Here is a 16,311-nt window from a genome sequence, read left to right on the forward strand (position 1 = left end):
AACAGCTTTTTGACAATTCACAATTTCTCTATTTCCAGAAATAAAAGACTTCGTGGGGTTTTTCAGTCGTAGACATTTTGTTAGCTTGCATGGGAAAAGGGGCTTCTAACAGCTGAAACATTACAGTGGAACTGCGGGTTGCGAATGTGATCCGTGCGGGAGGCACATTTGCAACCCGCAGCGCTGTGTCTGCATGTGCAGGCGCGCAACATGATTTCGCACTTCTGTGCATGCACAAAGCGCAATTTAGCACTTCTGCGCATGCGCCAAAACCCAGAAATAACCTGTTCCGGGACTTCCGGCTTCGGCGTGTCTGTAACCCGAAAACGTGCAACCCGCAGCGTTCACAACCCAAGGTATAACTGTATATGAATACCCGTAGAAATCCAGAAATGTTTCATACAAATCAAGATAGGGCAGCTTTTTCATCCTGAGGGCCACATTACCTCAGAGAGAAGCTTGTGGGGGCCATGAGCCCATGGTAGGCGGGACGAGAGGCAAAAGTGGGCATAACATTGGGTATGACTCTTTCCTTTATAAATTCCAGCCATGCAAATGCAGATGTTTCTACATATACCCCTCCATATGCCATCTAGGATGTGAGAAGCATTATTATAGGTCAACGATACATTCCAGTCAAACAAAAGCACTAAGGAAGCATACAGTGAGGGGAGGGCATAGCCATAGGAAAGTGTTCTGCCTCTGGGCTTGAGGTTTCCCAGCCCAATATAAATATAAGCCCACCGTGCAGAAGGGCCTGTTGACCAGCAATTAATAGGCCAGCATGTGTTTATTGTTTGGCCAGGCCAGAATAAGTTTCTCAATATACTTCCTATGCATGTTTGTGGAATTAAGTATCAAAGACGAACACTTCAATAGCATTCTGAGATCAAAGGTTTTAAGAAGGCTTGTTTTCTCATTGAAGCAAAACCACCTGATGCTGAAATTGTTTGACTGGCCTCTGTAGAGGAGATCAAAGACTAAAGAATAAGATTTGGCGATATAAAACTAACTGGTATTTTTGAATTTCCAGAGATAGAGAATCTATACCTGCATAGAACCTAAGGGACCTCATATGAATGTCTACTATTTCCCCTATCAGTCCATCGTAAAACTCTTTCAACATGTAGGAAATGATGGGTTAATCACCAGCAAATGGGTTTTTCTCTCTCTCTCTCCTCCCCACTTTTATATTATTTTCTTGCTTTGTATACTACATAGCCTTATTAAGAGTTCAGGAGAACTCAAAAGATTGTGCATTGCTTTGTGATATTTTGGTTGGCCTAATAAAGATATTGTCCTAATATGGACATTGAAATTTTTCATTTCAACCAACCATTACCTTTTGTATTGTATAGTTATACTTTCATCTGATTATTTAACTCTAAAACTTGTATAGTACACTATACTTTCTCTCCTCCATGCACATACTGTTGATTCCTTCCTAATTCAGGCATACCATCCTTTGCATGGTTTACATAAACGATTTGGAAATTGGGCAAGCCATGCTTTATGCAAGCCTGAGAGAAAGAACCTCTTGGCCTTCCAGATGTTATAGAGTACAGTTCCCACTATCCCTGACCATTGACCATGCTTACCCCAGTAAGCTCATGGGAGTTGCAGTCTAATAGCATCTGGCTCACAGGTTCCCCACACCTTGTGTAAGTCAAAGTACGCGTCCAAACCAGAACCTACTTTCCAGTCATGATTTCTGGTTCATGGTTGGTGCAAACCACCATTTGCTAGTTTGTTAACTTTGGTTTCCCTAAAGAAGGAAGTGAGGAAGAAAATTGGAGTGTGCGAGAAAGTGCATAACTGCACTTTTCTCTCACTTCCTTCTTAAATAAAAACTTACTGTTAATGAGTTTGCTAACCTAAGGTATAAAATGCATGTTCAATGCTATACATTTTGTGTTTCACTGGTATGGCCAGGACCTAAAATGGAAAGTCCTCTCTCTTCCAGGACTTGCACTTCTGCAGAGGGACTTTTGTTTTTTGAGTAACAGATACACCCAAATCACAAACTTCCATTTTTGTTCAAAAGGCAAAGAAAGGGTTCAAATAAAGCACAAGTCTGGAGTCATCTTGGAACACTGAACTAGCACAGTTCTTCAGATCCTGGCCAATGTCTGCTACCATATTACAGACTCCAATTTTGCAATGCTCCTAAAGAAGAAGCCACACCATTATAACAGTGTGAGAGAGCTCATGGATCTCAAGCTAAGTCTCATGAAAAATACCCATTCTCAACTTCAAAAGCTTCCACATGGCCGAGAAGCCACCTAATGACTAAAGTAAAAACCATTCCCCAAGTTTAAAATGCTACCCCAAAAACAATCTTACGGACAGATTTTTTAAAGATACATTTGTCCTTCAGATTACAAATACCAGAACTAGTTTAGAGGCTCACTACATATTTGGCAGCAAAGTATTAAAAAAAAAAAAAAGTTTTTCTAAAGAAATATTTGTTTTACTTGGTATAAACAAGGGTCACAATTATTTGAGCTTCTTCCAAATCAGGATCCTTTTTATGTGATAGGACTTTTATAAAAGGACAAGATGTTTATGTTATGTTCTGCTTTAGAACTATAAATTTTGCATCCATTTGATGTTCGTAGCTGTGTGAAAATGTTCGGCTCTTTCCTAGAACATGATGTTAATAATAAACCGATACCCCCAAAAGAAACTAAAACATGCACAGCCCTCTACTTAACTGTTTTGTTCTTCAAACTTTATGTCAAACTGCTCCCAGAACTAGCCAAGCAAGTAAATGTTACCATCATTTTTTCACAGTGTAAAACAAAATGGAGCATCGTGGTAGACAGCAAACAGTAATCAATAATATATATTAACAAAAGTAACAAATAATAACATCATCTACTAGTGTTTGAGGTGATTATTATTGCCATCAGTATTTTGGGAGGGGGCAGGGCAGGTGGACATCCCATGCTTTTAAGTGTCATGGTTATAACATGACATTCACTGACTGAGACCAACAGTTCTCAAAGCAAGGGACACTCAAGCCATTCTGTTTTCACAATATGACATCATATAGCTGCTAAAGATCAGAACTCCAGGCAAATTGGGAAGGAAAACAGGTAGAGAAGGAACTGTCAGCCTCTGGCCATCTGGAACAAATCTGTAATGCTGTTGTCACAACATATTTATTACGTAGCAGTTTGGGGCATGTCAGTCCCAGCACTGTTACCCTACACTTAGTTAATACCCACAGTGGCAGACTTTAGGCTCTCAAATTTCAGTGGCACCCTGTGCTACGCTAAAATTCACCATCACTCCTGTCTCTCATGCTCCATTCTACAGCACTGTTGTGGCACCACTTGCAGCACAGCGCCCAGTGCAGGCAAACCAGTCGTGCTAAAACAGCCTTTGATACCCAGATCCTGTGGTTCAAGGAATTACACATAGACTAATATTTACTAGCATGTGGTCTGGAATGGAAAGAGGTATGTATAGAGACTTCAAACTGGTTTATCAGTTATTCCCTTTCCTAGAGGAACTGCAATTCCATTATTGCTTGGAAAGCCTAGGACTTGCCAATCAGAAGGTTGGCAGTTCAAATCCCCGCGACGGGGTGAGCTCCCGTTGCTCGGTCCCTGCTCCTGCCAACCTAGCAGTTCGAAAGCATGTCAAAGTGCAAGTAGATAAATAGGTACCGCTCCGTCGGGGAGATACGTGCAAATGTATATGCGAACCCGGTCTTTGGGTGGGTGTTTGATTTTCGTTGTTGTGTATACTGTGTATATACGGACAATGACAATAAATTTATCTTAATCTTAAATGGTGTTTCCGTGTGCTGCTCTGGTTTCAGTGTTCAGAAGCAGCTTAGTCATGCTGGCCACATGACCTGGAAGCTGTACGCCAGCTCCCTCGGCCAATATAGCGAGATGAGCACCGCAACCTGAGTTGGTCACGAGTGGACCTAATGGTCAAGGGTCCCTTTACCCTTTACCTTTTTAACTGCCCTATTTGCACCACTTTTACTGAACATTCTTCGTGCACATCAACACAGACTGAATACCAAGCGTCATAGAGTGCTAATATAATTTGTTTTAGAGGTCCTGTATTCATGAAATAGGGGAAGCTCTGGATAAATGAATGGATACTTTGTTTTACATATTGAGAAAATAATCATATACAGCTTGTATGGAATAGAACTATTCACATCCACATCATGCATTTAAAGCACATTTATATCATTTTAACAGTCATGGCTTCCTGTAAAGGATCCTGGGAAGTGTAGTTTACCTCTCACAGAGCCACAATCCCAGTAGCTTTATAAAACTACAGTTCCCTGGATTCTTTGTGTGAAGTAACGTATCTTAAATGTATGGCATGGATGTCAAACCATCACAGAAGCTGCATCTCTCTACAATACAATTTATTTAAATGCCATCTTAACTTGCAACACATTCTCTAAAAGAGCTGTTAATATCTCTCGGTTTGAATGTAAACAAAAATATATCACTTACTTTTGTTTGATCATCAGCTTTGAATACGTAACAGATACTTTGGGGGTTTGTTGCTCCATCTTTTATTAAGCAGCCAAAGTAGCTTGGATCATGACTGTTGTGAATCAGTTTGTGGACATGCTGCGGCTTACACTCAAACAGGCTGGAACAAATCAGAGGATCCCACTGCTGGGTTTTCCCTGTGTCTGCTTCACACCGCAGCCTGGTCGGTGAGACATAAAGCCGTATTTGGCTGGAGTTAGGCTCTTCCTTCAAGGAGTGTGTGCTGAGCTGCCGAATCTCTGCCACAATCCAAGGGAGAACTGGCATAGTGGTTAGAGAGTGTACTGGCAGAGAACCTACTAGATGAAGGCTGAAGTCTATTGAGCCATCACTGGTTGCTTCAGGATTTTTAACTTTGAACGATATGGGATCCATGTTTGAGTCATCAAACAAATTTTTGATGAAGACTTTTACTTCTGAAAGGAAAGATATTTACATGGTTAACACAATTTCCCTCTTTTATCATTTAAGAGTCATGTCAGTGACTGTATCAAATTAAGCAATAAAATGAAAAGCTTCTTGTGTAATTATATATATCAGACATTAACAACAGTGATTCACACTTAGGGCAAAAGCATTACAGGAGTCAAGTCATATTTAAACATGGGGATGTTAAAGCCTCAGATGATCCTCAGCCAGCTACAAAGTATATTTTATTATTTAAAAGCCACAGCACTATAGTAGATTCATTCTGGTTGTTTGATATGCGTCCAATTATGAGCTACAACATTTTCATGTAAGGTTTTGTCTTCAGGCTCACTGAAAACACAAGAAAAAGCAAGACTGTTGTAGTCCAAATTAAAATATCCAAAGGTTTTAAGAAAAACCGTACTTTTCCATGTATAAGAGTAGGGTTTTTTTTTTTACTAAAAAATAAATTTTAAAAAGGGGGTAGTCTTATACACAGGCGCAGTCTCCCCCCATTTTCTTAATTTTGAGTCCCCAAAAACAGGGGGCGTCTTAATACACGGGGGCGTGTTATACATGGAAAAATACGGTAGCTTGTGTAACAAGAACCATAGACTCCCACCATCCCCAGCCAGCATGTCAAATGGTCAGAGCAGACGAGAGCTGTAGTCCAACAACAGATGGAGGGTCACAGGCTCCTCACCCCTGTTGGAAGATATTGAGAAGGAGGAAGCATCACGACTTAGCAACACCATGGGCTAAGTAGGAAAGGGAAGACAGGGAGACAACCAGAGTTTTGTCTGTAATAAGAAAGCAAGTGCGGAAGGAGGAAGTAGGAGACAAAGATTGTGTTGGGTCTTGATTTGGGGACTAAATGATGTGAACAACCCTTCCCCCTTTTTCTTGAGTTCATATTGACTGCACATTAGCTTGCCCTTATCCTCTAGGAACTGGCCCTTTGACCTTCCTGGAGAGCATTCTTCTAAAGCAGTATCAAACCTATAGCAACCCATATATCTAGGGAGGTACAAAGGTGATGATACATCACACCACAAGAATCATATTACATTTTCTGGCCTACTATTTTTATCCTGACTTAATGCTTGTTTGCAACATAATGAAAGTTTGTGTACTTTGACAAATGTTCTCCTTACTTAAAATATGCAGTGGCTCAGCTTATAAGCACATTAAGACGACTGAGAGCAACTGTCAACAGTTCATAGCCTTTTGAACTCTGAGGGAGATAGCAAGAGTGCCTCTTTTTTCCATTTTATATAGTAATGTTCTTTTCAATCTCTGAGCTTAGCTACAGTCACAAATCCCACCATCTGTACTGCAGTGAGGCTCCTAAATAATAGCTCAGGAGTATTAGCCTCTTTCCTAAATAACATGCAGTACATAAGCAATCTCTTAAAACTAGCCTAAAATAGGACACACGAGTTCAAATTCCCATGCAGCCGCTCATAGACAGGAAAGTATCTTGTTTTAAAAGGAATGCTAGCTAAGAAATAAAATGGCGGTGCTTAGAACTAAGAAAGGAACTGCTATACTTTATTATCAGATCAGATGATTATTCCTAGACACACATTTGGCTCCTCCTCACTTACTTACTCAGAGATGGAGCATAAAATTTCTTTTCCCCACAACTGATAAGAAAGCTGAAATTTGATATATCAATCAACCAATCATTTTATTTGTAAGCTGCCTTTCCAAAATTAAAACCATGCTCAAGGCGGCTTACAACATATAAAAATATCACATAACAAAAGTGGTCAATAAACAATAAACAAAACATCAAAAAGTGCACAAAAGTATATGGATCGTCCAACTCCAGAGAAGGTTGAAAATGTTACCTCTCTCCCTCAAAACGTGGAGCATGGAGTCTAGTTCCTAAGAGCAGTCAGTAAAGTGAAATTCAAGACACAGATTAGACAACACGTTGAGAATATGGGGAGGTCTTAGTAACCCTCAGTTGGATGTGTGTATGTTTGATTTATAGTGGCAGCCAGAAAAGAGACTTGAAAAATGGGAGAAGCCACATATATTTGGTATTTTCTCCTCAACATACTTTTCACAGTAATGGTGAGAGACTTCTAGAGTGATACCAACTACTATAAGTAATTATACCGTCATGTGTGTGTACACATGTGCAACATCAGTATGAATATTTTGAGATTAAGTGACCTGAATATTTTAGCACAGAGCTTTCCAAATGTGTAGGTGTGTCGCACGAATGCTCCCCGTGCTCTTCCTGGGGCTGGAAAGGGATTAGTTTAACCTCTGGTTTGCTAGTAAAACTGAATTACTGTGTTGCAAAATGATGCATGTCTAAAAAGTGTATCATCAACATGAAAAGTTTGGAATGTTCTTCTTTAGCATCTAAGAAAGAATTACAGTAAACCCACAACATACGCAAGAGTTATGTTCTGGGGATCACGCCTAAACCGAAAACTACATGTAGTTAAAGCCAGTGCTATTTTTCTAGAAAAAGGGGTGCCGGAACTCACCATGAACACCTCCCCCGTTCTCTTATAATGGCAATGGTGCCCACCTGAGAGGTGCCGTAACTGAGTTCCAGTGAGTTTCAGCTGAGAAAAAGCCCTGGTCAAAGCACACTGAGTTCAATGGCACGTGGGATTGCTAAATCATTTTCCCCAGAACCGTGCCTGCTTTCTGTCCCCCCCCTCTTTTTTTTGCTATGCACATAAAGCTGAATGTGCACAAGTTAAATGCAAGTGAATTGTAGGCTTATCGTACTTAAATTAGGGCATTATGACTTTGTGCAGGTGCTTATAACAGTTCTAAGAATCCAGACTTTCCATTTGGGGAAAAAACAAAACCCCACACCTCTCTCAATGATGAAGCTGGGAACCACTCAGATTCATTGCTGGGTTCCCAGGGGGCAGGGCTTCTGGGGCAGACCAGAGAGAAGACTCTAGGGGTCTGGTCCACTCCAGGAACATAAAAAGAGGACACAACCAACTTCCACCACAGTCACCCGCTGATCTTTCCACCCACCCTCTAATGCTATTCTTTGTAATTTTGCTTTTAACTAATACAGTGGTACCTCGGGTTAAGTACTTAATTCATTCCGGAGGTCTGTACTTAACCTGAAACTGTTTTTAACCTGAAGCACCATTTTACCTAATGGGGCCTCCTGCTGCCGCCGTACCGCCGGAGCACAATTTCTGTTCTCATCCTGAAGCAAAGTTCTTAACCTGAAGGAATATTTCTGGGTTAGCGGAGTCTGTAACCTGAAGCGTATGTAACTTGAAGCGTATGTAACCCGAGGTACCACTGTATTTAATTGTCACAACTTTCCTATGGCGGAAAAGGCACTGGGCTGAATCCTTAGAAGGGAGGGGCAGGCAAAGGTCACCATTTTCCAGCTAATGGAGATTCCCCTTAAGGGATCTTGGAGGGCAGAGATTTCTGTCATGAAGCCCAGTTTGGTGGTTGATGAGCCATGGCACCCTCGCCTCAGTGGCCAGGGGAGGTTCTCTGTAAGTGGTTCATACTGTGCGGAAATCTCAAAATTGGTCAATCTTTGCTGTCAAGACACAGCTCATCACCCAACAGGCTGCCTTGGTGATCACATGGATATAGGCCCTTGCTTTGCCAAAGCTCTTGCGCTGTAATAAATAAAGCTGTGGCCTCCCCCCCCCCCCCACAACTTGTCATTTTTACTGACTGCTTCCCGCACCCCGAGCTACACTGCACATGGGCCTACAATGCACATACAAGGTGGACTTGGGTTTAGATAAATGGCCTCCACAGATTTAGTAACCTTGGCATCTTGGGATCAGTAACCTTGACCTATATGTGAATTGAGTCACTCTGCTTATAGACGTTTTGCTGGTGCCTGATTCACCATCTACCCAAAGCACTGGCCATGGAGCAGGCTATAGTCTATTACTCCTCAAGAGGACATAATTGAGGACTGGGAACATCACCCATTTAAAATCCTGGAGAGCCACTCCTGGTCAGTGTGGCTAATACGGAGTTAGATAGACCAGTGGTCTGACTGAGTAAAGGATAGCTTCCTACCTTCCTAACTACTCTAAGCAGTTTCCCCCTCTATGACTACAGCTACCCTCAAATATTCAGGTATGATGCATTTTGTAACCTTTCCCCTCTTTTATGCCCTGTCTCTGTAATTTTAATACTGCTAAAAAGCCTTTCCAAGCCCTTTACAAACATCAAGCTTGAAACCAGAGTATACTGTGCTATGTATAACATTACTTTGCATGCTTCACTCTGAGCAGCACAATTGGAGTTTATTGCTGTGACATTCCTGAGACATTATTTTTACCCATAATACTCTAAGCGCACACCCTAAATACAGCACAAGCAAACTCCAATGAGAAAAGTTGCTAACCAACCAGTACATTTTGGATTATTCTCCACTAGGAAACATTATACCCCCTCATTGTACTTGTACAGATGACGCTGGTTACAATATTTGGTTATTTTTGGAGTGAAGAAGCGGTTATCATCATGCAATTGAAAAAGGAAACTGCCTCCCAAATTACATGCTTATTCCTAGGTTGTTTATGCTTCCATCATCACTAACGCAGGTGAACTTGTATCTCACTGGGATTTCAACATTACAGCAAAATCCCAGACTGAAATTGTATCCTACGCTCTGCAGTGCTAAATGGCAGAGTGACCCTCTATCACTTGATCTCTGAACAGAAGAGAAAACCACACAAGTGCAGTGCTGAGTTATGAGCAAAGTTGGCGCCTTTAGTTCTACAATTTGTTATTGGCACAAGTTAGAGCCTACAAAGTACGTTCAAAGCTGCCTTTCAATCTCAACAAAATGATGCACTGAGAGATAAATCTATGCCTATCTCTAAGAAAATGGAAATGAATGCACACACAAAACACTTCTTTTTAATCTTGATATATGCATGATATCCACATGATAAAAAATAAAAAGCAAAACTCAACTTTACTTCCAAATATGCCACTTTCACTTGGCATATTACGGTACATTAATTAGTATTTTAGTACTGGTACCGTCGTAAGCTTTGGGAGCTAGATGAAAAGCAGGGTAGGGTGTTTATGAAAAAAGTGGCAAAAGGTGTGTTCATCAGGAAACGTATTAAACAGGTTTTTAACCAAATATTTGTGGGATTCCAACCAGACATCATTGCTCATACCAATAGATTAACAGTGATCGAGTTGAGACAGGACAAAAACAAGCAAACATGCAAACAAAAAACCAACATTTTAATGCATTGTTGTAGACCTAAAACTGTTTATATACACAGAGAGAGAGCTGTCCTAGTTTTCACAATCCTTCTACTGTGATTTATTGATGCAACAATTATTGAAGGCAAGTTGTCAGTGTCAGCAGTGCCAGTCATTAAAACGTTCCCATTTGGCATCCGCAGCTTCCTTCTAACCGTGCAAAGCTGGCTGCGGTTGTGAGACCACAAAGCCAAAGCGTAGCTGAGTAAGATCTATATTCCTCAGTCCTAACTGAAGTGAGGCCCAAGGCATGCCTACTGGAGGGCATAGGACCCAACTCCTAGTGGGCAAGGTTCCTTTACCCCCCAAAAGATTTGAGCCCCCCCCCCAAAAAAAAACCTTAATGGGCATTGCCATTCAAATGGTGTTTGTGTGTGCGCTGCATCCTGTGATCAATTAAGTGGGGCAGGATTTACCTGTCTCCTCCATTATTTATTCAAATTGGCACCCATGGGCGTAGCCAAGGGGGCGCCGTGGGGGGCAGCTGACCCTCCTTATCAATACAAATCTGAGGTTCTTCTGCCCCCCCCAACAAAAGCCTGCTCCCCCCAACAAAAATCCTATGTTGGCACTCCTGCTGGAGGGTGAGGCAAACCCCACTAAACGCAGGGGGGTTATTTCCATTGCATAACAGCCTCCATTGATTTCCAGGCCACCTTGCGCCATCACAGTTCCCTGTGAAAATCCAGACTGTAAGCTCCTCGGGGCAGAGAGACCACGTCCCTCGGCGAAGCCTCTTGCCCACATACGGTCATAGTGGGAGCAGCAGCAGCAGCAGCAACACGTGGTTGTTCCGTATCGCCACGGGGTGTGTGGGGTGGCTGGGTGGGTTAGGTGGGCGCTGCACCCTCCTCCCCACCCCACCCCCGCCCCAGAAGCCGCGTCAATCAACCTGCAAAGGGAGAAAAAGTATGAAGGGACGTTGTGGGGGGGGGGCGGTGAGAGAAGATCACTCACCGATCAGCAGCGCAGGATGAGTGTGTGCCTTGAAAGGAAGTGCGCCGTCTGCGGCTCGCGAAGAGATGTCAGCGAGGAAGATGAAGACCGAGAGAGGAAGGCGGAACTCTCCCGCCTCGTCCCTGAGGGGACGGCAATGTCCCGCCGTCGACGAGGAAGTTGGCCGGGGCGCAAGCGGCTCCTGTTGCTTCGTTCGCTACGTGACCGGCCTCGCTCGCTCCCCCGCCCCCGGGGCTGTCAAAGGCGGGCGGGCTGTGAGGCGGCGGCGGCGTCCCCTTGAGGGAGAAGCGACGCACGGAGGAGCGGCTCAGCCCCTCACAGCGCCCTCTCTGGGCTGCCCCGCCGCGCCCGCCTCTCCCCCGAGGGCGCAGCTGAGGCGGGGCAGGGAAGAGCCACAACAAGCCGGCACATGCACCGGCGGCAATGGCTCCTTATCCAGCCGCGTCTCTCGAGGGAGAGAGGAGGAGGAGGAGGAAGGACCGGGCCGAGCCGGGGTGGGGGGTGGGCGGCCTCGGAGGGGCCATGAAGCTGTAAAAATAGAAGTTTCCACAGGCCGCGAGCGAAGCCTGGGGGGCTGTGTGGGTGTTGAGGCGAAGCGGGTTGGCGCGCTTTTCCTCTCAGAATAATCGCCTCAGAGAAAAGCACCCGCAGTGACACTTGGATGTGGCGCAGCAGCAGCAGCAGCAGCCGGTCTTGCCGCGGTCATGTGCGAGAAGCAGCTGCACTGCAGGCCGGCGCGCGCGCGTGTGAAGGGCGGCCTCTTCCCGCTCTGCCTGCCCGCCTGCCTCTCTCTCTTTCCCGCCTTTTCTTGCTTCCCTCCCCCCCCCTCGGAACCCACCACAAAAGGCGGGCGGGTTAGGCGCTCGAGGCAGAAGGGCGCCACGCCGCCGTCCCTCCTCAGCCCGAAGGCTCCTGAGGGTGAGGAAGGCACAGTCCTCACGTTCAGGGCAGACAAGCCCTCGAGTCAGGGGTGCCAACTTGAATTTTAAAAAATGGGTTGTTTTTTTTTAGAGTGAGCACCATAGTTAATCACAAGATCCATTTGAATGGCAATACCCATCAACTTTGGGGGCTTGGGCCCCCCTCTTACTCCTCGAGTGATGACTTAGGTGGAATCTACACATCTATTTTTAAACCGCTGTGAAAATGCTTCCCCCCAAAAAAAACGTTTTGAAAAATACATTGATTTTGGTATAGCTCGCCGTGGCCATCTAGTGTCACATTTGTATATTGCACTTTGCAACACATTTAAATCATAGTTGTCAACCTTCCCTTATTTTTGCAGGAAATTCCCTTATTCCAGCGCGGTTTCCCACTGCTTCCCGCTGCTATCCCGGATTATTAGATATCCCGTAGACTGTCCCCGGGACAGGTGAGGCTGCTGATCCCTTATTTTCAAATCTCAAAGTTGACAGCTGCGATTTAAATATTTACAGCTGTATAACTGAGTCCCTGGTCACATCTGCCTGTACTAACTTGACTGCAGCCCAGTCCTGTTGTCTAGGCAGGATTTGCCACAGGGTTTGGTGGGATTTGCTTCTAGACACGCCTGGGATTTCATTGTAAGCTGTTGCCACAAGTACAGGAAAAATCAACACTCACTTCCTTTGTATGTGCTACAAAAGGCCCAAGCTAAATAAAATAAAATTACAACCTCTTCATCTCAGGGTCGTGGGTTGGAGCCCCGTACTGGGCAGAAGATTCATGTATTGAAAGGGGTTTGACTACATGATCCTTGTGGCCCCTTCCAACTCTACGTTTCTTTGACTCTAAGCATTTGTGAAAGTTGCATGGGTCACCATCTTCTAACAGTAGCTCAGTGCTAGTAGTTTTCAATATTTGTCCCCTGTTTGTGTGCATATGTAGATTGGACCTCCCAAATGTTGCCACTCTGGTAGAACTAGCAACCCCTAAACCTTTATCGGTGCTTTTAGACACATTTTCAAAGGGACTCGGGCTGCTTTTAATGTTACGTTTCCTCATGACTGAGGCTGCAACAGCAGCTACAGGATCCCAAGTGTGAACTCACGGACTTTGCCCCATTGCACATGTGACAACTGCTTTTCGCGTGTCTGAGTCAGAATCTCAGACTCTCTGCCCTTTTCTCTCCTGGCTGAAAGTAAGGGGTAATATGCAACCCAGTTTAATCCTGAAAAGCTTTCGTTACAGGATCCAAATATTATGAGATTCAGCGGAGACCACTTTTTTGAAAATGTCAGCTGTCTTCTCCTTGAGGGCTAGAAACATACTTTAAAAAGGGATCTAGTCCCCAGATCAAGAATTATCCTGTGAAAATGAACCATTTCTTGAAGACCAATAGGCTTGAACTCGGCTGCTTAGGGCAACAATTTAAAATGGCCAGTTTCTGACAGAATAAACTATAGCACGGAAATTTCTATTTAAGCTTCTAATCCAGAGAGGCGAAACCTGCGGCCTTCCAGCCATGCTCAAGTTTTGCAGTTACGGTACTTTCTTCTGATTCTTGTTGTGAATTCCCACAAGGTCACTACTCAAACAAACCACAAGTACTGAGCCGAGAACTAACCTTGGTTAGGGGCTATAGTTTGACACAAAACAAACGACAAGGCTAGGTTCAGACATAATGCAAAGCCAAACCATGGCTTAGCTTCGGGTACTACAGCAACCACAGAACTGAGTAAAGAGTGAAATACCCATCATTTTCTTTCCTGTACATACCAAGCCATAGTTTTGTTTAGTATTTGTCTGGTACAGCAGACCTTTCTTGTACAAAACCAGATACCTTTGAATGGTACTACAATGCATGCTAGCTAAGAGTTTGATTTGGGGCAACTTGGCTCTTTTCAAACTAACAAAAATCCATTTCACCAAGTCAAGTGAGCGGGGAACTTAAAAATAAAATAAAATTGTGATTTGCAAAGAAGCACATTTCTGATCAGTTTATTAGAATCCATCTGGTCATATGGATTTCTCCCTTCTGTTCCACAATCACCCTGCAAGCCATAGAACCTAAGACTACAATCCAATATTGTGGGGAGAAAAAAACAGATCTATCTAACCAGAAGGATGACAACACACACCCTCACGCTGAATTCAAAGGACATACTTAAAATGGAAGCTTCTCCCACTTACAGCTTTAACACTAAGTGAAAACTTTGTAAAGTTTTTTTGGGGGGGAGAATGGTCCTGCAGTACAGCACCATTTGCTGCAGTACAATACACAGGAAAGTATTACTGGTGTCACATTCTGGATTGTGAAGGTACCACACCCAGCATTTCCACTATTGTTCCCATCTATCATACAGAGAGGCAGGAAAATCAGATAGGATAAAATGAAACAGGAGCATCTGATCCCCACAAAAGCCTCCTGAAAAGTGCTTGAATTTATGTCCACCTGCTGTCTGCATTGACATGTTGTCTGATCTGTTGTCCAAAGTACAATTTGTTAAAATTGCTCCATTTGGTTGAATAAACCTTCTAACTGAATATTTTTATTTCAGTTAACGTTTTTCATGTCTAGCAAAGAACTTGGGATATGCATTTTAGGACCGACCTATAGACGAATGCCATCCTCATTCTGGAACCTGCAAGTTTAATTATCTTTCAGGGATTCTAGAAAAAAGAATGTTCTAGAAATAAGTAATCCCCCAAAAGTAATCTGAACATGGCCTTTCATACCCTTAATCATGTTAGCAGCTTTTCAGACAACCACACACAACAAGGAACACAATGGTTTCTAAACATTACAAAAGGCAGCCAGGGAAATAAGACATATAAGGGAGAACTGAAGGGAGAAACCTGTTTCTTTAACACAGTATGCGGTGACTTGTGGGATTCTGGTTCATGGTTTTATGCAGCTTACCTGCATCCACAACTTTTTTTTTAATCAACAACTAGACATCAATAATTTGGACTTTTTATATTTCTACCAAGTAGATATCAGAACAATTCCTGCATGAATCTACAATAATTAGTATTTTATCCTGGATATAATTATGAAAAAGGAAACTCTTGACCAGTGACAAGATTGTAAAGGAACAGGGAACAGTTAAAGGAAACCATTTTAAGCACAAAAAGCATCTACCGTATTTTTCGCTCTATAAGATGCACCAGACCACAAGACGCACCTAGTTTTTGGAGGAGGAAAACAAGGGGGGGGGATTCTGAATCTCTGAAGCCAGAACAGCAAGAGGGATCGCTGCGCAGTGAAAGCAGCAATCCCTCTTGCTGTTCTGGCTTCTGGGATAGCTGCGCAGCCTGCATTCGCCCCATACGATGCACACACATTTCCCCTTACTTTTTAGGAGGGAAAAAGTAAGTCTTATAGAGCAAAAAATATGGTATTTCTGATTGGTTGCTGCTGCAGAAACCATACTCCTTAATGAGTGCCTGATTTAAACCCAACTTAGTGATTGGAATCTTTTCCCTTGGCTTCAGCAGGCCTTGAAAATTCTTTTCTAATGACATGCTTATTTTCCCAGGTCTATTTTTGTGTTGTAAAAGCTATGACTATATGCAGAACCTGAATGTTGTGTGCTTTGCGAGGATATAAGGGCAGTATTACTTTATAGTCTAAAGCAAGGAAGAGATCAGATAACAAAGCTGACATAAGGGTTGAACTGACCTTGCCAGGACTAGAGCATGTTGTTGCTTTTTGGTAACATGCCGTTTCAAATCAGGCTGGTCTATCCCTTTCTACATATGACTTTAACATTACTGGCACTGTAAATTGAAGTATTTACACCAGCAGATAGGTGTACAACACAGCTAATTTCCCCAGCAACTCCAAAGTGATGCAGCACCATTGCAACACAGCAGCCCGCAGCAGAACAGCGTCCTGTAACATCTTAAAGACTAGCAAGTTTGTCGTGGAATAAGTTATCCTAGGCAAAAACCTACTTCCAACAAATGCAACGAGCAGGCAGATATGACGCTGGATATTTTACACACAATATAAATGCTTTAATGTTTTTTCTACAATCAAGAGGTATGCAATTTTTTATGAAATAAATAACTAACCCTTTCCCCTTTAAGTTGATGCTGCATGTTCTAAGATCTGTAAATGTGAAGAAATGAGTTATATTCAGCAACTTTAATACACTCGTAATGTTGTTTTAAAATGCAGTTGAGTGGGACCTTTTTACTTATCTTGACTGGAAGACTGAATTGTAACAAGCCG

General features: G+C 43.1%; 1 protein-coding gene across 3 annotated transcripts in view; it reads right to left on the reverse strand.

Moving 5' to 3' along the window:
• TBC1D1 (TBC1 domain family member 1) overlaps positions 1-4,948 on the reverse strand; it is a 66,955-nt gene extending 62,007 nt beyond the window's left edge. For all 3 annotated transcript variants that reach the window (XM_082238052.1, XM_082238051.1, XM_082238050.1), the window contains exon 1: positions 4,491-4,948. In XM_082238052.1, the coding sequence (XP_082094178.1) occupies positions 4,491-4,907 (417 nt within the window). In that variant the 5' untranslated portion in view covers positions 4,908-4,948. The remainder of the gene's footprint in view (positions 1-4,490) is intronic.
• Between the last annotated feature and the right edge of the window lie 11,363 nt (positions 4,949-16,311).

The sequence above is a fragment of the Podarcis vaucheri genome, assembly GCF_965113315.1.
Source record: "Podarcis vaucheri genome assembly, chromosome: 9".
Classification (NCBI taxonomy): Eukaryota; Metazoa; Chordata; class Lepidosauria; order Squamata; family Lacertidae; genus Podarcis; species Podarcis vaucheri.